This window comes from Diadema setosum, chromosome 11, assembly GCF_964275005.1.
Source record: "Diadema setosum chromosome 11, eeDiaSeto1, whole genome shotgun sequence".
NCBI lineage: Eukaryota > Metazoa > Echinodermata > Echinoidea > Diadematoida > Diadematidae > Diadema > Diadema setosum.
Window position 1 is genome coordinate 29,520,723 of NC_092695.1, and position 22,453 is coordinate 29,543,175.

At 39.4% G+C, this 22,453-nt stretch overlaps 1 protein-coding gene across 1 annotated transcript; it reads left to right on the plus strand.

Annotated features, from left to right (window-relative positions):
• The first annotated feature begins 53 nt into the window (after positions 1 to 53).
• On the plus strand, positions 54 to 21,377 carry LOC140235404 (uncharacterized). The gene is made up of 16 exons (XM_072315429.1): positions 54 to 91; positions 1,953 to 2,079; positions 4,224 to 4,417; positions 5,514 to 5,668; positions 8,017 to 8,075; positions 9,101 to 9,190; positions 9,821 to 9,883; positions 11,333 to 11,451; positions 12,427 to 12,532; positions 12,941 to 13,006; positions 13,550 to 13,648; positions 14,466 to 14,602; positions 15,486 to 15,612; positions 16,487 to 16,609; positions 17,769 to 18,350; positions 18,393 to 21,377. The coding sequence occupies exons 2-16, from the start codon at positions 2,035 to 2,037 to the stop codon at positions 19,488 to 19,490; spliced, it is 3,063 nt and encodes a 1,020-aa protein (XP_072171530.1). The 5' UTR covers positions 54 to 91; positions 1,953 to 2,034; the 3' UTR covers positions 19,491 to 21,377.
• Positions 21,378 to 22,453: the final 1,076 nt, after the last annotated feature.

Below are 22,453 nucleotides of genomic sequence, written 5' to 3' on the forward strand. Positions count from 1 at the left end.
ACAAGCTCTATGTCCAAAAGGTCAATACGCATGCTACGTGCTGGCGCCAATATGTTTCATTGCAAATTACCAACAGTATGGCTCAAACGCTGTGAGTATGCTATCATTATATGAGTTGAATTTATTGTTTCGGTTCATTTTGAGGTTTTAAGTACAATTTGATAAAGTTATATGTCGACTTAGGATTAAAAGCTACATATTTGAATATCAAGGTGCTGTATAGTTTATGTGTTTTCTTGTAAATGGCGAACGAAAGTCGAAGCTTCGTTCGCTATTCGCGAACAAGCGAACGTAAAAATATCAGAGGTCACGACATTGACACAGACAGTGGGCAAACTTGTGTTTGTGTGTTGTGTGTGTATGTGTGTGTTCAATTCAAAGACGTGCACATTCTAAGTTGTTTGAACTTGTGTGTAGTCTGTAAAAACTCTAGTTCTGCATCGTGTGCATCGGGATGTTATCTTTTTTGTTTTACTGTGTAAGACATCCCACATCCTGATTTTATGTTTGGTAGTTTGTTCTCAGCTCAGATCATCTGTCTTGTATGTGTGATGTGGGGTTGTTGTGAGATAGCGTGGGCTGTGCCGCCTGTTTTGTAGGCTGTGGCTGTGCCTGCCTGCTCGGCTACGTATCTCATGATCTGACAATCAGTCAAACGTCTGCCAACATTCGACAATTTGAAGTGGAGTGCATTGCTAATCATGCTAATAAATGTCGCATTTCAGTGGACTAGGCCTAAACTGAATAACCAGGTCTGGCATCTAAATGATTATGATTGAGGCAAACTTGTACTTGCAAGGCCCATGTAACTAGTGGCTAGGCCTACTTTGAATTTACTTGTCACTGTCACTGAGTCTATGCTGCTTATTGCTGGATTTTCTTACACATGCCACAGTCAATACAGACATTTTTTTTTTCTTAATTTTTAGTACAGCCCAGGCCCAGAGAGATATTTATAACTTGGACCCTACCTACTCAGAGGCTAGGCCTACTGTTGTTAGTGTTGAATGAATTGTTGTGAAATAAAAGGCAATGAATGGATACAATCACACACATGTATCTTTCCACACACATGAGTGTAGCCATATTCTGAATAATATGCTGAATACAGCTGCACGTGTGTCACTATGTTGTATACGCACGCACAGAGAAGCTGAATATTGTGCGCGCCGTATGTATGCGGGATCTCGCCCACGATTAACTGCGACCAGCAGCCCCATAGGCATAGCGGACCCTAGCATTCAGGATCATGACAGGGTAGTATCGCAGACAAATATCAACTTAAAATCAAAAAAATATCTTCAATTTGAAGACTTACAATTGTACCAGTGAAGTTCAAGTATTGACAACAGGGTTCATGCAACGTTTGGTTCTGTCAATAGTCCCTTTCTGTTTGAAATGATGACTTAATGTGACTCGGTCGAGTGGAACCTGGGATAGCTACACTGAATTGACGGCCAGCGCATGCGCACACAGACATCTTATCCAGTCAATTAATTTGAAATTTGTGCGCATGTGATGTGTGTTTTCGTGTTGTGTGTTGATGTGCTTACAGTGTAGCATGCAACTAAAAGTCTGGATGTACTGGTACAATGTACAGTTTCTACATACTACCAAAAGACTCCCAAGCTCAACATCTTTAAAAAAAAAAATAAATAAATAAAAATAAGACAAAGAAAATAAAGTTTTTGCCAAGTCTTATGAATTCCCAGCATGCTGTAGTATGTTGCAAAGGGGAGAAATCCTTGTTCCAATTTAAATATGTCATTGTAAGTGTTATTTCATGCAGCATCAGCCCAGATTTTTTTTTAAAAGTATAATGGAAAAAAAAAAAGTCCATTCACACTGTTTATTTGTGCTAACCTCTGTAACAGAATTTATTTTGAATTACAGCATTATACAGAAAGCATTTACATTTATTGTATTTCATCTGATTTCTTATGTCTTTATAGGAATCAGAATCTGTATGTCTATGTGTGCTAGTAGGAGGACTTCCAACCAAGAGAGCTGAGGAAGAGTTGTAACAGCCTCATCATGTTCGGCTCAAGCAGTCATGGGAGCTCTAATCAGCCTGCGGAGGTGAGTGCTTGTGAATGATTCTTCCTGCGCTAGTATGTCATTGTATAAAGAGCACGTAAATGATTATAATCAACTGGTTTATTGTCCACAAGCACTTGCCACATCGCACTCTCGTCCAAACATGTCTTGTAGTACATGAACACTGATGTCAGTTGTGTTGAGAAAGAACTGAAGTTCTGAGCAAAATGTGTGAAGAGAAAAGTGCTCTTGTACTTTCAATTCTGCATCACATTGTTCTGTGGATGTGGATGTGTGATTGTGGCTGTACACAAGAGGGGTGTTAGCAAGTGAAAGACACCTAAGTAGTGTTTGTTAGTCATGTATAAACATAAGACAGAGGAGAATCGTCCCTTAAGTAACAGAGAGTTTCCCTTGCACTCTTCACATTGTCTTTTGTGTTTTCAACATGTGTTTAGAGTTCGCTTTAAATTGATCATGCTTACAGACCCAAATTCGTAAATCAAATCAGGGCAGTACCATAAACAAAAAAGCAAATGAAAACAACAAAGAACTATATTTTTGTACACTTACCCAGATGAGTATTTTAGCAGGGGTTAAATACATTTAATAGGCAAGTGCACATGTAATCATTCATTTAACTAAACAGTGCTTAGTACAATGTAAGTCATATAGTTGCCTGGGACATGCATACAATGAAGGCAGATATGCCTACATGTTTGCAGCACCATGATAAGTAAACTTACATCTTCTTTCTTCAAAAAAAGAAGAGACATGTACATGTACATCGCAAATGCCATTTTCCTTACCTTTCCATCAAGCTTTCCATTAGAATTACTGTAGACACCGTACATGTACAGTACGTGTATTTTGTGAGCATGTCATTCAGTCTGAATTGGTACCTGTAAGAATTTTGCACAGATTTAGATTTGCGATTGAGAACTGGAGCAATGGTATGAGAAGTGAGTATTACCAGTTTACAAGTGAAGTTGTAGATTTCCCCCATTTGGGTGACACACTGTATGTCAATATTTGGTGTGTTACAAATACTCATAAAATCCACATGCATAAAGAAAACCCCACTGTAAAGTATGTAAGGTTAACATTTCAGCGCCACATTTTCTTTATTCACATGTTAGTCATGCAAGACAGTGATTTGCTGTCCTCAAAGGACAAGTTGTCCTTGTCCGATAACTATTCAGTTCAGTGAAAAATATAAGTTTCATGTACATGTACAGTAGGACCTCAATTATCTGACCACATCGGGACCGGCAGGCATCTGGATAATCTATTTGGCCAGATGAAAAGAGAGATATGCTCAAATACAGCACTTTCTAGCATTTTTTGTTTTGATAATTGTAAAGCGCTTTGAAACATTGTATTAAGCGCTAAATAAATATTTCATATTATCATTATTATCATATCATACTTGGGTATATGCATGTTACCAATTCACTAATATTATGATTATCTGTGTGGCATTGTCATGTTTCATACTTACTTCAGAAATTGATCGGTAACAGAACGAAATAAAAGTAAAATATCCCTTCATGTATTGTTTGTTTGATTGATATTGCCCGACAATGAGATCAATATTGCAACTTGTCGAGTACTGCTGCTTCATTGTGCTGTAACCACTGCTATAGGCTGTGCACTTGGTGCCTGTGATCATGACAAGTGTGGCACTAGTCTTTGACATCGTCTCGTGAACTGACTTAAAAGTTTGCAGTCCCCAGCGATGATAGGGATATGTCCTGTTGTGAATTTGCACAATAATGGTTGAACGTGTGTTTGTTTTGAGTGAGATTTAGCACTGAAAAGACATGAAAACTTTTTTTTTTTTTTTTTATGTCAGCCAGCCGGCATCCAAGTAACAGAGAATTCAGATAATCGATGACGGAATAATTGAGGTCATGTTGTGATATGTTGCATCGTCCACAAAAATAGCAACAATGTATTTAACTGTAGCACCGAAACTCTGTACTTACCATGTATGTGCTTTCTGAACGAGAAGTGTAGTGTAATAGTTTTTGGCAGAATTGTGCAATGCATTTTAATACTAAAATTTTACTAGGAATTCATAGAGAAAACAAGGTTTATTTGTGCCTTACAGTACATTCCATGTGTGCTCCTATCCGGCCTGTCTAACACTTACGTAAATGCTAATTGTAAATGATTCCTGACAGGTTTTCCGCAAGGATCTGATTAGCGCCATGAAGTTGCCGGACTCGTACCAGCTCCAGCCGGATGAGTACATGATCATGACCGACAACTGGAAGCCTGAGTGGGAGAAGGGTGTCCAGGTGCCGGTCAGCCCCGACTGCATTCCCCACGCCCAGCTGGTCGAGATCCGCAAGCCTGAGGACACCGGCTTCAAACTGTAAGTTTGACCTTTCATAACTTTTACACATTATTAAGGGGGTTTTCCCCCTTTCCTCCTCGCATCTCTACAGAATTGACATTATTCCAAAATGTTATCTGATTTAGTGGGACTTTCACACTTTTCCTGTATGTTTCAGTTTTTTTTTCCCCTTGTCATGTTACCTTCTAAACTAAATGATAAATATTGTCCAGATCATATGTGTGCACATATGCTATGAATATTCTTTCCCTTAACTAAAAAGGAAAAGGACCTGTGGAAAGATTATACAGTTGGTACATTGTGATAATTGTGAAGGACTTTTGTCTGAAAATACAAAGAAAAAAGTATGATACAACTGTGTGCAGACATGTGAAATTCATGTGTCTCTTTCATGATGGGATCTGTAAAGAATTAAAATGATAGGTGGTTGTCTTATTTTTAGAAAAGATAACTTCGTTGAATATGCATCAGTCTAAGTATGGGCACTGATTTTGCTCTCGCATGGTCATTTTCTGTATTGCATGTTGTCTTTATTTGCATGCAACCAAAAGTGTTACAAAACACAGTAATTCATAGAAGTCCCTGAGAGTTGATGTGAGTGTTTGGCGTGAGATATCTTTTCTGAACATGTATCAAAATCTGAACCAGACTGTAATATGATATAAGCAGCTGCCCAGGCAAAGTACTTGTACATGTTTACATGAGACATTACATGCTTTAGAAGGGGGAGCTGTTGATATCAGTATCTCCGATATTTTAAGACTTTATTCATGTGGGGGTCATAGCTCCAATTCACTGATCTCTATAGTAAAATATCTGGATATCGCATTGGCCCATTCATGCTGCAGAACAAACTGAAACCTCCTAGCCACCTTGCACACTCTTATGCGGACATGCACACATTTCCCAGCAGAGGTTGTCACTGAAAACGTGATGCTGTGAGCTCTGTACATAAGGGTATGGCTGTGTGCATGGTAAGATGGCTTCAAAGCGACCGGCCTATGAGATGTCCAGATGTTTCCTATAGAGATCAGTGTTCTGATTTGGTCGAGATATAAGAGTATTGGGACTAGACTGCCATTCTCATTGATCTACGCTGCATTCTCTGTCTCAGACCCAAGAAGCTGATCAAAGGCTATGACAACCACGAAGAGGAGAAGGAGGAGTCTACGGACGGCCCACAGAAGAAGGATGCTACTTGCCAGTATGACCTTGATGAAGTGGACGTCCACTGGCTGCAGCTTGCCAATGAAATGCGTGAGGAAATTGGTCAGTGAGGTCGCCCTATCAATTCTCCCTATCGTATATGAATGTACTTTAAAAGCGAAATTAAAATGCACATGAAGGCTCTTGTGTACACTTTACGCATAGAATGTTAGAGGCAACTAGCGAAAATTTCATGCCACAAAAAAGGCTGTTGGCTCCCTTTCACGAAAATTTCATGCCGCGAATATATCGTGTTTTATAGTAAATGTTTCTTTGCTACCGGTTAAATCTGTACGCTGTTCGTACACTATGCACGAAGGAATGAGGTGCTCTTACACACCCATGCCCAGTGCGGAGGTCATGCGGGGTTACATTTTCGGTGTTTACTTTTGCTCTTCTGTCAATGCGGCGTTATGGTGCAGCAGGCACGCGCAGAGCGTATATGCAGTAATCACATCTAATTTTTCTCTTTTTATCATGACTAAAACATTGTCACTTCACAATAGAGGTACATTTTTAGAGCTCTTACCGTTGATATTTCCTTTCGCAGTACGAAACAACTGCTGAGAAAATCTACAAAACTGTGGTACCTTGGAGATAGAGATAGTGCCTGATGCTTCTCTTGTATAACGAGGCAGAGCTTATGCTCTGCAGTAGTACAGCGTTTGCCAGACATTATTACAGAAATTGAATAGCGCTGCCGCTGTTAGTGTTTTTACATTTATATGCGGTAGTGAGAATTCTGTCCTCTACTTTGATATGCATGCATGAGCCGCATGCTAAGTATCTACGAATGAGCTGTTTCATGTGTCTGGTATCTGTTTAAATACAGTTGAACCTCTCTTATCCGGCCTCCCTTTATCCGGATCTCTCTATTATACGGACGCAATCCACCTCTATTTTGGGGTCTGTTGCTGAGTGTAACAATGAAAAGGTTGCAGTATACACATTACTACATGTGGTACTACAATGGGCTACATCAGTAGGACCTACATGTGTATGTATATGTACATGTATAAAGCTTTGAGTCTCCCGCATCTGGCCAAATCCCTTATCCGGATGAGCCCCGGTCCCGACTTGTCCGGATACGAGAGGTTCAACTGTATGCTATTTGGAACTACCTGCATGCAATATTTGTCTATCTGCAGAGCTGATGACTAGTATTTTTTAAAATGATATTTTGTTTCTCTTCAAGAATTAGAAATTTGTTCATGAAATGTATTTTTCTTTCTGAAACTAAACTTAGAATGCTTAGTATGTGCAGTTTCCCCATTTTGAAACTAAAATATGATATCTGTCTCCAAAACGTTTTCATTGTGCATGAGTATGTTTTTGTTTTTGTGTTGTTTTTTATAAAACAAAACGTTTGGCAGTTCTTTGCTGTCTTGTTTGCAACCTTGCACATTTTGTTTGTGTGGTTGTGTGCAAAAGCTGTGGTGCATTTTCTGTCATGCCACAAAGCGTGGCTGATAAGCTTTTGACTTTGTAAATGATGCTGTCTCATCCATTCAATTCAGGTCAAATATTTTAAAACAGAACAAGAACTCCATGTGTGTTGTATGTATACATGATGTTGAATAGTAGACAAAATATGAATTATTAAGAAGGTAGTGGTGACTCACCAGCACTAGTGCCTTTCGACACTTCAATACTGGTTTCAGTTGTTAGATCATGTAAAGATGCTGTACATTGTGTGGACTTTATTTGAATCATTGTTCATTGTTTACAGCCTTACTATGAGTAGTTTACTTTCTGTTCTATGAACTGCTCAACCAAAGTTATTTTGGACTTTAAGTTAAACTTCCTGTGTTGAGTTCATCAATATCTTCATTACCGTGGTACATGTAGTTCGGGGTTTACACATGTACTTGTCAAATTTCAGGAACTCCTGTTTTGTTTTGTTTTGTTTTTTTCTTTATGAGTAAATTGCGTTGAAAGCATATCAGGAAATTCTAATTTGATGGGATTCTCCTCCAACTTCTGTTTGTTTGTTTGTTTTTCCAAACATCTCTGGCAGATTGCCTATTGCCCTTTGAAAATGTCATTCAAAATATCAAAAATTTAAAATCATGACAGTAGTGGCTGGTATGCTCGGAAATGTCAGAGCTGTAAATACTATACAATTGAGTCCTTGCTCTTAGCTACTTGCAGTGCTCTTCAATATGTACATTTTGTATTTTGCTGCTTAAATGTACTTGTAGCTGATTTCACATGACAAAATTCTTGCACTGAACTTAGATTACTCTGCAAGTTTGTCTCATAGCAGTTAGCTATTCTTGTGGCAAATTAGATTTTAGGTCATTTTTGTATATTATGTATTAATGTACTCCTTTATGTGGTGCTTTCTAAACTCTGTGCTTCATTTTGTGGATATTGTGTGTATTGTGTAACCATTGTCTTTTGATGTATAGGTGATGGAACTATCGATGAATTCACAATGGAAAGGATCATCGAGGAATGTGATATTCAGGTAATCTATTAAAGTGAAAACAGCTGATATAGGCCTGGTGACCATTCAGTTAATCTCTGAAGGGAAGAGTTTGGATTGTCAGCCCATTAAATATTTCTACTGACATAGACAAAAATTATAGTTAAAAAATATTAGTGGTGGGAAAAAAAAATTAAAGTAAAAGTGCATGTTTTCAAGATGACCGTTGATAGAAATTCAGTTGCATAGATTTGTGTAATTTGTTATTTTATGTAAAACCAGAAATTTAATTGGCCATCAGCTCTTTTGTCATTTGTGTTAGAAAATATGATAGCTATACAGCAGTATTAGATCAGAAGAAAGCTCTAATAGGGGAAGTTTCCTCAAATATGCATGTGGATAGAATGAATGCACCAATATTAGTAGAACACTATCTTCTTTGTATGGTTGTTCTGCAGTGATGTCACAAGCTGTTGTAGCCTTCTCAACCAGCAGTAGTGGCACAAAATTTTTTTAGAATTCTTAACTTTTGAACTGATTATCCAGTTTTCCTCAAACTTTCACTAATGTGTTCTACTAATATTGCTGCATTCACTCAATCCACATGTATATGTGGGGGAACTTCCCCTTTCATTGTTTCAAAGTCACTATTTAAATTTGTTCTTGCTTTGTCTTCTTTTGGACAGTAACATGAATCTGAAAGATATTTACACCCAACTTTTTTTTTTTTTTTTTTTTAAAGTACATGTCACATATACTGTACGAGCTGAAATTTTCGCGGTGGTTTTATTTTCGCGAATCGCCTTCGAACCGCGAAAATGACAACGCGCAATTAAGTAAGTTCAGTTAGACCCTCGTAACCGCGAAATTAACAACACGCGAAAATGTCCTCCAAGTAGCAATTCGCGAAAATATCTGTACGCGAAAATTTCAGCTCGTACAGTATTTTACTCTCTTTGCAAAGTTTCCTGGGTGGAAATTGCTAACCAACCCGTATTCAGTGATATGACAAGACTTTCGATGGCTTCCCTGTGCAAATCATGTTTGTCTCTGTCTGTCTAATACAGTGCAACAACAACGTGGAGCATGCCATGTTGACAGAAGAAGGGCTGGGCATCGAATACGACGAAGACGTCATCTGCGATGTCTGTAGAGCTGTGAGTGGTCATTATATAGTTTATAAGTTTTCCGTTGTCTGTAGAGCTGTGGGTGGTCATTATGTGGTTTATAAGTCTTCAGTGAAGCTCATCGTACAACTTCATGTAGATTGTACTAGAAGGGTATCACCTGACGAAGAATTTGTTCAGCTGTATGACAGAGAAATGACTTGTGCTCAATGACGTGACACGAACCACTTGTAAAGAAAGCATAACAAATTTTTATCTTAAAAATTCTTACCGACTCCTCCAAAGGACATACTAGGTGCAGTCTGTGGTAGGCAGATGCCGTGTACTTATTCATTATTTCTTTGTTTACTCTTCACACCAATCATGATCATGCTGTAGATTTTAGATCGGCATGTTCTTTTGTTGTTTTTTTTAAGCAAAACTGATAAACAAAATCTTCCGTAGCCTAGAAGTACCTTTAAGGAATATGAATGTTGTGCGTGCTTAGATATTTAATACACTTGTCGGTACATTGGGCCTGCTCATGTGAAGACGCTACAGTTTCACAAATAATGACTGTGATCATTGACATATAACCATGTTCGGTTCTGCATATGACCTCCACATAATTGATGCAACATGTAATTATTTACCGTATTTGTTACCGTCTCTTCATTTCAGCCGGATAGTGAAGAAGGCAATGAAATGGTGTTCTGCGACAAGTGTGATATATGCGTGCATCAGGTAATTCAAGCTTGTTTTTTTGGAATGGTTTAATGTGAGTCTGCTTCTTAACCCTATTCTAACTGGGATATTGGAGACCAAGTTTTTACTGGAGGGGGGTCAATTTGACCCCCACTTCAGATCTCGGCCGCCGATAGCGCGATCACCACAAAATTTTGCCTGAACATAGAGCCGGATGTCAACTACAAGATTACATGGTCATACAATAGAAAAATGTTGATTTCATATTTTTTTAATAAATTAATTATGCAAATTAATGCATGAAATCATATTTTCACCTATAACTCCATCAAAAAGACTGACGGATTAATCAATTTTTGCGTCAGAGTTCCTCAAGACACATCAAACAATTTTCTTGTTAAAAAATAGCGCAATCAAAATCATTTTCTTTTGGTTTTTTTTGTTTTGTTAATTTCTTATGTATTTTATTGTTTTTTCAATCTTTTGTTTTCTATTGTTTTTTTGCCAAAATTTGTTGGAGGCACTTTTTCAAGCTTATCTACATTAGAATTGATTTATTTCAATGGTTAAAAGTTGAAATAATCTAATTTATATCAATTAAACAAAAAAACACAGTTTGCATTGGATTTGCACACGAAATCATGAATTTGAGCGGTTTTCGGGTTGACATGCATATGCAAAACATTGCATAACTTCAGAACGGTGTACCCGGACGTTGCAAAATATGCAGGAGACTTCAATGAAAAAAGTCATGAAACGACGAGGCAAAATCTTTGCGCGTTGCGGAATCGTGGCGCAAAACGTCGAGGGGGGGTCAATTTGACCCCCCCAGTTAGAATAGGGTTAAAATATGTATTTTTAAACAAGCTCTTATGTCTGAAAGATGCATTTTTGAGACATGATATACTATAACATAAATATCTTTTGTTGTTTGCTCAATGGAAAAAATATAGACTCATGGAAAATTTCTTCTTTTCTACAACATCCCCATGAGTATATCAGGGATTTCATATAATTTTGAGATACTTTTTGTTATGGAGCAAGTTTGTAAATCTTAGGACCTTCTTGCATGTAAAGAAGTCTCATATTACTGGTATCTGACATCAGATCAAAGTTGCCTTCTATTCATTCCTATATAGCCCGTATTCAAAATCGGATCATGTGTGTACAATACACTACAAAACTACAAGTTCAATGTACACACATTTCTGGTTGCATGTGTTTTGTAGATGTAAACACACATATATGGTAGTGCTCTCATTCAAACTTGCTGGTATCACTATAAACCATTTAGTGTACATTCTGTTGTAGACTGTTGTTGATGTTAAAAAAACTTGCTGTTGGGAGAGTGTATTAACCTATTGCTCTCATCAACCTGATGGGTCCTGTACAAAATTCTATGGGAATTTGAGAATGTTGTAGGGAAGGGTTTAATAACAATATTACGTGTCCAATTGAATGAGTATTGATGTGACCTTCATTATGCAGGCATGCTATGGCATAGTGAAGGTGCCAGAAGGCAGCTGGATGTGTCGAACATGTGCGCTCGGAATTCAGCCTCCATGTATTCTCTGCGGCATCAAGGGGGGCGCCATGAAGAGCACGCGGTAAGGCTGCTAGTCCCACTCATGGACTTTTGTGGGGGGGGGGGGGGGCGTATGATTTTGCTTGTATCACCAATGGAACACCCAATTAAACCTGGCTGTGCTAGTCCCAATCCTAAGATAAAGAGTTTCAGACGTTTTTAGTGTACAAATTGCTGCAGTACTATTAGCATAAAGTGTGCAAATGATAAGGATCTCTCTGAACTACAATGTTTAAATTCATACATGCAAAATAGTGAAATTTGTTCCCCCCCCCCCAAAAAAAAAAAAAATAATAATAATAATGATAATAATAATAATATTCCTGAGCGAATAAATGAATAAAACGAGACTGATGCTTGACAGTCCATAAATGTAAGGACCAAGTTAACTCCCTGATTGTGATTCAAGCCAGTTTTACAGATTAGATGGCTTTTGAGAACTGCATCGTATGAATATACAACAATAGCAGCAACTTTATGTGATTCATCAGTCGTGCCAATGTAGTGTTGTAAGTGCATTTAGGCAAAGAGTGTCTCAGTTTCTTTAGGTTAGAGCTTCCTGAAATCAAATGTGTATACAGTTCATGGTCAAACTCTTTCACTGGCCAGAGATGTGGCATTTCACTGACAAAATTTCATGTCCTGTGTAGTGAATTAACCTTCACTCATTTGGTACAATGAATTGCCACTAGATTTGATTGGTGTTTGTCATTTTCTTTGTCAAATCTGTCAAGATGTGTTGAGTATATGTTACACTGTATTGACGTATGTGCAATTTTAGAGATATCCTCTACATTCGGGTCCTGCAGACAATCTTGATTTGTTATTGCCTGTTCACGTCTTCACAATTTTTCATGGACTGAAATGATTCAGTCTTAAGAAGATGCATTCCATAGTTGTTTGCCTGTTTTGTTGTGTTTGTTTTTTGTGTTTGCTTGCTTGCTTTGTTGATGTACAAGTTGACACTTGTCTTTCTCTGTTCCATTGATCATAACAGGAGTGGCACAAAGTGGGCCCATGTCAGCTGTGCCCTGTGGGTCCCGGAAGTCAGCATAGGATGCGTAGAGCGGATGGAACCTATTACGAAGATATCGCAAATACCTGTAAGTCTGTCTTGCGCTTTAACTGTTTGAATGGTGTGATTCTGTGACTGAAATTGATGAGAGAAGTACTCTTTTTATATCATTGAAGTGGTCATATATTCCATGTAAGTAGCACACATTGAGTAACGACACATTTCCAAAAATGTGATTTTTTTTTTTTTGACCAGTATTACTTGATGTTCAACATTAAGTGCAAGATTTACCTTTCTTCACAAGTGGAAAAATCATGTTCATTGCATGCATGTGGCTATTTTCAGTGTCAGCTATCATGTTACAGATATTTATGCATTACAATGTTAGCACTACTCGTCTTCAGCACTGGTAACTATTTGTTTCATCCGTGCACAGTTTCGATACATTGTACCGCTAATGGAAAAAATGACACTGTTTTATACCTTTCTGTCTCAGGCAAGTCGATGGGCTCTTATATGCAACATATGCAGAGTGAGAACAGGGGCATGCATACAGTGTTCAGTAAGTATAAAACTACATTTTCATTCCAGATGAGGATTCAAGTTGATAAAGAAAATTTTATGACAATCCTGATACACAGAGATAAACCATGCACTGAGAAGCTCCAGTTGAAATTATAGATGAGCAAAGGTGGCAGGAATAGTATTCTTTTCTGAGGGGCACAGTCCTGAAGAAGACATTGCTAATTCTGTCACTGATGAATATAAAATTTCACCAGTTGTTTGAAACAGTTCATGACATATTTGTTTTCTATTCGTCTAATGAGTCTTGAAAGGATAGTAAAATTGTTATAAAAATGTGTGCATTGCCAGTATATTGCATTGCAGGTGATTAGTGTGCGGTGGTGGATGTAATCAACACATTGGTCAATGAAGCTGTTACCGATAGCACGTTACACGCCATCCATGAAAAAGCATTGATCGATCTCATATGTAAGCATTTATTTGTCTTGTGAAAAATTAGCCACTCTGATACCTTTATATCAGATATGATATGCCAACAGCCATGTAAACAACCATGAAAACGATACTTGTGTGTTTGAAGGTGAAAACCTGTAAGACTGCGTACCATGTGACCTGTGGCTTTGAGAATGGACTTGAGATGAAGACATTCCTGGACGATGAGGCTGATGTCAGGTTTAGGGTGAGTCTTGCTCTTTGATTATTGGCGCAAAGGCCTTTTGAGATTGTATCCATCGCGTTTTCGAAAAAAGCACTGGCAATCATTTACCAGTCACCTGTATGAGCATCGAATTTCACCACAAGCAGAATTACATCCCAGCATTTTTCAAGTTTGTCCCTTGCTTCAGAGCTTTTGTGGTTATGAAACTTTCACAAATTTCGTGAGGAGCCAAGATTTGCGAAGATAAATGCACACCAAAATTTTTGTTGACACACTGCACATTTGTACAGTACAAGCTCAGGCTGAGCATTTTACAGTCAACTATTAGTATGTGTACTTGTGCGCCAAGTGTGCATCAAGTTTTGTTGTGTGTTTTGTATCAACTAGCAGTGTGTATTCAACAAATCCTGGATTGTACAAGTAGTATGCTCGTAATTTTTTCATGGTCGGCAATTTGTGAAAGTTTCACGGAAAAAGGCCATTGGCTCCAATTCACAAATGTTTCTGGTTTTACCATACCTATGCTTAGGGAGGGCTTTTCACAGTACACAGTTTGATATTGAATTCTAATAGCTGCCTGAGCATGCCAAGAGGTGATTTTATGGCGTTATGCTTGATTCGATTTGATTTGATTCATTCTCTGTATGCCATTTTATTAACAAGTACATCAATTCTTTGTAATTTCACTATCATTGTACAAAATAGTAATATGACTGTTTTCAACAATTATCTTTGTATCTGCAATATAATGCTATCTTAGTTTAAGTCTGAATAGTGTATAAACATAATATGCAGAAAGTGTTCAAATCTTTTTTTTTTTTCATTTTCCCCCCTGCAGTCCTACTGCCTGAAGCACACAAAGGCAAAGCGAGAAATGGACGGGTTCGATCCCAAGCTTGGCACTCCAGAGAAGGCTCATGGTACACCCAAGAAGGAGATGACGCAAGAGGAGAAGGCCAATGAAAGAGCGTTAAGGTAAGAGTCGTTGAGATTTCTTACTTTTTCTGGGGGGGGGGGGGGGATGAATTTAGATAAACGTCAGGGCATACTTGAACAAAATTGAACAATGCTCAAATCGTTAGAGAGTATGAAAGACTGTAAATGTATAGGTGTACTTTCTGATGGTTAGACTCAAAAAGAACCTTATGGCTGTGATGTTACATCTACAATATATTGATCAGTGCCTATGGTATTCGTAAAGGGATCTAGGGAACCATTCCTCTTGAATTTGTGTGGATGAAAAGACTGATGTGGCACACTGTGGAGAAGCATAGTTTCTTTGCTTTTAGCAGAATCATATACATGTACACAGAAATTGCCATTTGTGAAATGCCATCTGTATTAAAACAAATGAAGAGTTGTTTCCAAACAAAATTGCAGCTGCTAGACTGCAACATCAGTTTGGGTGTCTCCATGGACGTGTGTAGGAAAATGTTATAAAGGTCCAGGAACCACATCTGCATGGTTGTGTGCTGTATCAGTTTAGTGCTCATTGTGAGTGTTTCCTGAATCAGAGTTCAAAATTATCTTTCATTCGAATCCTGTGTAGTTCACATGTTGTTGTTTTTGCAAAATTTTTGCCTCCCCTATTTGATAAATTTATATCCGATTCTGAAATTGGCAACACATTTTAGAAGATAGAAAGTTTTTGTTTCTTAAGTTGGCAATACCTCCTAAATGGATTTCTTATTTTGTTCAGATTGAATGAATTTGACCAGCTCATCTAATCTCTGTCTAATATAAGTTGTGCAGAGATACTCTGCAGTACCAATTTAGTGGTGTCAAAATGATGATTTCTGCAGTCAAATTCCCCAAGGTCTTGTTGACTTATACCATGCCTCCCACTCCTTGCAAACAGAATTCAGGTTGTCACGGAGGAGTTCTACCGGTACGCCAAGATGAAGGAAGTTGCAGCTGCACTCAACATGAAGGACGACATCGACACTGTCGACATGGTCTATGAATACTGGAAACTCAAGAGGAAGGTATGTGTGATCTGGTGTTTCCAGTCAGTCAACTCACCAGCTCGCTAACTGCGTGTGTCAAGTATTGACATGTAGTCCGACGTATACAATTCCATGTTGAAGCATCACGGCCCCATTTAATAATATACATAGAACACACAGTGATTACAGCTACAAGAGCAAAAGCAGAGCAAGAAAGGTGACCTTTGAGCATTTAGTTTGTAATTATTCTGACTCGCAATGATCACATGTGCAGTTGTAAAAAAGAGGAAGATATGGAATGATAGTCTCAGGAGAATGAACAGCAGTTTGAAAAAATGTTTCCTTGATAGAATGCCCAAGTGATTGCAGAATGCTCCCATGAGATGTCCTCTGTACTGTATCCTGGAAATTCTGGCAAAAGTATTGTACATGGCAAGTTTATGCGCTGTGTTCCTATACCAGTAAAGGTGCATACACTGTAAAAGTGGAAATATTTTGCGTTGTTGAAATTTTCGCGCATTTCGCACTACGAGAAACTTGCGCAAAAATAAAAGCACATGAATATTTTTGCTTGCCATATGTTCCAGTTGTTGATGTCTTGATTCCGCGGAATTAGAAACCCGCAAAACTCTTCTTACCCGGCCAAGCGCAAAAAATTAGATATGCGATAATATCCAGTTTTACAGTACAGATCGTTTGTCTTACAATACAAGAGCAAATTTAATGATGCTTGAAAACAATCTCATTTGTGTCACAGGTTTGATATATCAGAGAGCAAAGAGCCGTTCTGCAATGGTTTTGATGCACTTTGAAATTCGCCGTATTCATTGGTGGCACATGTAGCCTGTATGACTTCATGGTTATTAACCTTCTCCTGTCTCTTTGGTCCCATACATGTACCTTGTCACTGCAGTCTGGTCACAATCGACCTCTGGTGACCCCTACCAAGGAAGTAGGGAGTCTGGGTTCCAACGAGGAGTACAACCTCACTGCCAGGATGAAGATGTTTGTACACCTCAGGCAGGACCTGGAGAGGGTGAGTACAAGTACTGTAAAACGAAGAATGTTCGCCTGCAGTTTAATTTTGCAAATTTCGTGAGAGCCATGATTCACAAAATTAAAATGCACATTAAAGTTCTTGTCTAAACTATACACATTGAATGTTAGAATCAACTCACGAAAATGTCATGCCGCAAAAAAGGCATCGGCTCCAATTCGTGAAAATTTCATGCCGCAAAAAATATCGTGTTTTACAGTACTCAACGGGAATTGGATCGTCAGATGAGCGAGATACTTTGGTCTTATTCATGTTTGGCGACTCAAGTGTTGCTTGGTTATACTGTCAACCTTACCCAAGTCAAATCTATTTGGACTGAAGAAAAAGCTTCGACTTGGAGAAAAGTTGGCTTATGAGGGATTGAAATCAATAGAATATAAAGAGAAGAGGACTTTAAAAAAAAACCTTCGACTTCAGCAATTATTCGACTCATGCGAGGTCGACTTAAGTAAGGTTGACTGTATTTGTTTCTGAATGCTCAGTCCTCCCAAGTAGAAATAGTGATTGTTCGCTGCAATGCTCTACAGAGACCAACATTGATGGTTCTGCCGAATGGATGAGTGTTTGATTATTATTAACCAAAGTGTAGTATGGCTGCATTCTCATGTTCAGGGTTGCATGATTTGATCGGAGTTGCAAAAAGATCGATAGCACTTTTCAGTAGCAAGATATTTCAATGAGGAATGACCAGTATATGTCTTGCTGATAACTGTCAAGTCTACTCTATGCACCATATATTTGGTGATTTCACGAATCAAGACTTCCCCAAAATTTTGTGAGTGGATAAATTCTTGATCATGGAGTACAGTTATGGATGGAGAAATGTACACTTGCACATGGCATTCGTGTTGGGATCAGAATTAAAATTTTCCATGTGTTATAAACTTTGCAAATTCACCTGACTCTCGAAATTCCCCAAAATGAAAACTCCATGAATTATATTGTGTATACAGTATTATGTTGTTTGTATCTCTCTCTCTCTCTCTTTTTTTTTTTTTTTTTTTTGGTCAGGAATGCAGAAATAACAGTTAATGCTGTGATTATTCATTGAAATCTGTGACAGATACACCATTTATGTGTGATATTTGTGCATTCTTAGTGTTTACACTCCTCTCTTACGGGCATTGTTGGTCCACAGGTACGGAATCTGTGTTACATGGTGCAGAGGAGAGAAAAGCTGAGCCGGCAGCTCGGCATCCTCAGCCAGAGTGTATTCCGCAAACAGTGCGACATGTACTCTGCCGGCAAGGAGAAGTTCTCTGAAAAGGACTTGGCCTGGGCGATACGCATCGGGAAGTTTGCCCCCTTCCTGCACGCGTTTGAGGAGGGGGCCAGCGATGCCAGCCCAAACAAATGTGAGAACACCAAGAGTGATAAGGAGAGTATGGCAATTGATGAAAAGAGGACGATTGAAACGCCCACTGAGGAGGCGACTGCAATATCGAACTCTCATGAGTTGCAGGAAGCGGAGAAGGAGGAGGAAGAGGTGGAACGAAGGGAGAGTGCAAAGGAAAGTGATGAGGAAACTGAGCGAGGGAGCGAAAAAGAGCCAGAGGAGGAGAAACCGTCAAAACAGGCTGATACCGAGGTGAAGGTTGAGGAAGTAGAAAAGATGGAGGAGTCGGAGGAGGCAGATGAAATTGTGCAACTGTCAGAAGACACTGCGAGTGAAACCAACAAACCTAGCGTAAAGTTAGAGCAGATGGAGGAGGAGGAGGAGGTGGTGGAGGAGGAAGAGGAGGAGGAGAACATCCGCCAAGTCAGTCCCCCTCGGAGTCGTGAATCCTCTGTGAGTTGTGACAGGTGCATCTCACCACTGAGTGCTGATGCTGACGAGTCTGAGGTAGCAGATGACTCGGAGCACGAGGATGCGATTAAAGCGAAAGCCACTCGCACCCCTCCGCCAGAGGCATTGCAGCCTGAGGATGTGAGTGAGGGTGAATTACCAAGGACACCGTTAACGAGAAACACTTCTAAACATGAAGCAGCGTCCGATGCTGCTGAATCGACCGCAGTGACTCGTGTTGACACACCTGTGGAGACTCCCAGTGTATCTCCCATCATGGAGGTTCTTGAAACAAAGCCCGTCCTTAGCGAGGAGCAGGAGTCGCGGCCGCCGGACAGACCCTCGCTCAAGCGCAAGATTTCACTGAAGGCCATACGGGAGGCTGAAATGCAAAAGAACGGGAAGTACTCGCCCAAGAAGCGAAAGCGTGACTCGCATCACAGAAAGTCAAAGTACAGGAATAGGAGTGACAGCGATGAACTGAGTGACCAACCAGTGTACAGTATTGTAAGGACTCCCACCCGAGACTCTCCAAGTAAGATCTCGATTAAGATTCACAGCCCCACCAAGATCACTCCACGAAAGCTGCAAATGGATCAGCAGGAGACAAAAATTCGCGAGCGGGTCTTGTCCATGAGCTCGCCTCGTGGCAGCTTGAAAAGCTACCGCATCCCCAAGAAGAAGCCAGTCATTTCCGGCGCCTTGTCCAATGGCCCTCCGAAAAAGGAGGACCCAGAGGCACCCAAAGTGGACCCCTTCGAATTCATCGATGAGCTGGAAGAGCCCGTACATAAGCCAGAGACGAGAAGCCGACGAAAGCTTATTGAGGATGAGCTGGACAGCGAGAGCAGCTGCAGCGAGCGCCAGTTTGAAAACATTGATGGGGAGGTCAGCATGTGCGTGCCTGGCCGCGAGTCCCCATTCAAAGGGGGTGGGGAGGAAAATGTGACTCCGGCCAGCTTCAAGGCCAGGACCAACAATGCCAAGGAGGAGCGTTTGGGCAAGAAGCGCAACTTGGGGTCGAGGATACGAGATGCAACCGTGCGGTTCCTAAGCTCCACCATCAACCTTTAACAGGAGGCAGCAGATGGGCCCTTGTCCAGGGATCACCTCAACAGCTCAGGCTTCTGTAGACAAGACCAAACACAAGAATTCTTGCACTTGCAGCTGCTAGTTTCTGTCATTATCATTATCAGAACTATTTAAACAGGGTGTTTCTGGTAGCAAGCATGTTGATAAGCAGTGGCCAGGTTAGTGATACCATGTGTCAGAACAAATTTGAATTGCACATATTCGAAATGAAGAAGGTCGAATTAATGAGGATTAACGGCAGAGACCCCACAGTATTCATTCTGGGTAGCATGTGTTTAGTTTGATATTGCTTTTTAATTACAATTTCTGGCTGAACATGCCAGCTTCAGCAGAAAAGGAATGTCATGAGAACCTAAGTTGAGTGTGCTAGAACAAGAAATGCAATCCATGGCAGAGAAAATTTTTGGTAATGTTCTCCGTCTCTCTGCGACTGTGCCTGTTGGTCCCTGTCTTAACCCTATATAGTTGTTTGTTGTACTCAATTGTTAACCAGGCGTAACAATGTGTCTCAATCCAACAGGAAAGCCATGGTAACACAGTAGGGATTAAAGGAGGATTAGGTTATCTGTATACAGGGGCGATTAATTATCTAATATCTTTTCCAGTCCTTGAGATCACACCAGCGGATGTGCCAATTGACCCAACAACAGTTTGACTGGTTCCATTAGGCAACCCGAGTAAAAGACCTGGAATCAATAGTGACAAATAAGTACAGTGTTTTGGTAGCGGAAGAACGGTATCTTCACGTTGGAGATAGCTGTATGACACCTATTAGATAGTTCATGCTGTATCTTGTGCGCAGCTGCCATTGCAGTCAATGCATTGTTAATTCTGTAGTGTTAAGTTGCTTCTTAAGACAAGTGATTTGGATTGGCACTCTGAGCCTCTTGTACATTGTTTTCCCTTGAATTTGGACATTTCTGTGTGTACTTTTTGCTGTCAAGCGAAAAAAATGTGACAACAAAAACCAACATACCTCAGTGACATGTCACATATCCTGATGTTGCAAAGTGCTATATGCTGCTTCGAATGTCAATGGTATGACTCAAAGTAATGCTGTCCTAGTTTTTCTTCTTTCCATCTCTCTCTCTCCCATATACATATATATACACCATAACTGAAATGAATAGATCGAGGGGTAAAGATTGGTGTGTACCTTCCTGAAATGGGTATTTCATGGTGATGGACTTATTATACACAGTATCAGTTAGGTACTGCTTCATAGAATTTGCAGCGATAGAGTACATGTATGACTATATGGAGTGACATGCTTTCTCATAACAGTTTCTTTTCTTTTGGGGGAGGGGGAGGGGGGCTGGGATAGAATGAGGGGAAGAATTGACCATATCTTACATGATAAGATGCATCGGAAGTTAGTCTAATGCAATTAAGAGAACAGAGTCATATCATTATCTTCACAGTTGGTCCCATGCATAGATAATGCTGTCAGTAGCCTTCCCCTGACCATTTTTACCAGTACTGGAATGCATTGCATTCGCCTAGACACCCTTAGGTGTACCCAATTCTTGATCAACCAGTATGTTTTTTTTCCTCAACACAGGTATGTTGCTCATTGCAGAGTTTCAAAGCCTTGCTAATTCTGCAGCAGTTGCTCTGAAAAGCATTAATACACAAAAATCTGTTTGATTGCCCCTTGGAACCTGCCCAATTTTTTTATGTATGAATGTTGTCAGCCACGTCATTGGGCACAGCACTGCAGGCTTTTCAACAACAAAAAAAAAGCAAGTAAAAAAAAAAAATTAAGTTGGGAATTATCGATCAAGCAACCACAATACCAACATTTTGGCACACTTTGCTTTGTGTGTTGACTCCTTTCAGGGTTCATGCAGGTCATGGAAAACCTGGAAGGTCATGGAATTTGACCTAGTCTTTTTCCAGGCCTTGAAAGTCATGAAAAACTGATACATGTATTTCCATCAAAAGGTCATGGAAAGTCATGGAATTGCGAAAATTATAGAGGTTTATCTGTTGCTTGTGTGAGATGTGTAATGTATTCCCTAAGTTGCTTCGCTTTGATTTGAGATCAAATTTTCAGTCTAATGTGTTTTGAAAAAAATGTGTGAAAGTCATGGAAAGGTCGTAGAAAGTTATGGAATTTAATTCATGAAAAATAGTATGAACCCTGCCTTTGGTTACATGCATTTTTAAGATGGTAAGAATTGAAGAATACTATGAGTTCTTGCATCAATGAATTTTTTGTCATTTCCTTTCTTCTATTGTTTTTCGTCTCTCCCTGGAAAACGTAGATATTGGATGTAACATCTCTATATCGTTGAGTATCATTCAAAATCCATTTCAGCATTCTAAATGATGCATAGGGAATGGAGATGTGTTACGCTCATTACGAGATGGAATGTTTTCATGTGCCCAAAACTAAGCATCGAAGAGAATTGGAAATGTGTTGGAACTGTAATGACATGTGTGATTGCTTCAGACCTTCAAGAGCAAGTGTCCTCAACTGTGACCCGATTTATGTTTTGATCTCTCAACACAGTTTTATCCTCGAGAATCAATTTGCCCTTCTTGTCTTCTCTGCACTTTTCACTCAAGAATTTTGATGCATTTTTCGGCTGGTCCGGATAACACGTACACCTACACTGTAGTATAGTGCACTATGAAATTGATCAGCTTTAGTCAAATCGTTCTTTGCCTCTTTTGTTTTCCTCAGCGGTGCCCTTTGACTTATCAATTCATCATTCTACCATTAAACCAATGAGTAGATAACATTCCATCTGGAAATCTACAGGATGTACTCAGATACGTGCATACTTTGTTGCCAAGAGTTTCTATGTACCATAAGTACATAGGGACATTCTAGTACTGTAGTATCGAGGTCAGATTTAAAAAAAAAAAAAAAAAAAAAATGGTGGAGAGATCAGTAATAGCCCTCTTTACCATACAGTTGTTGCAGAAAGGTGTAATTT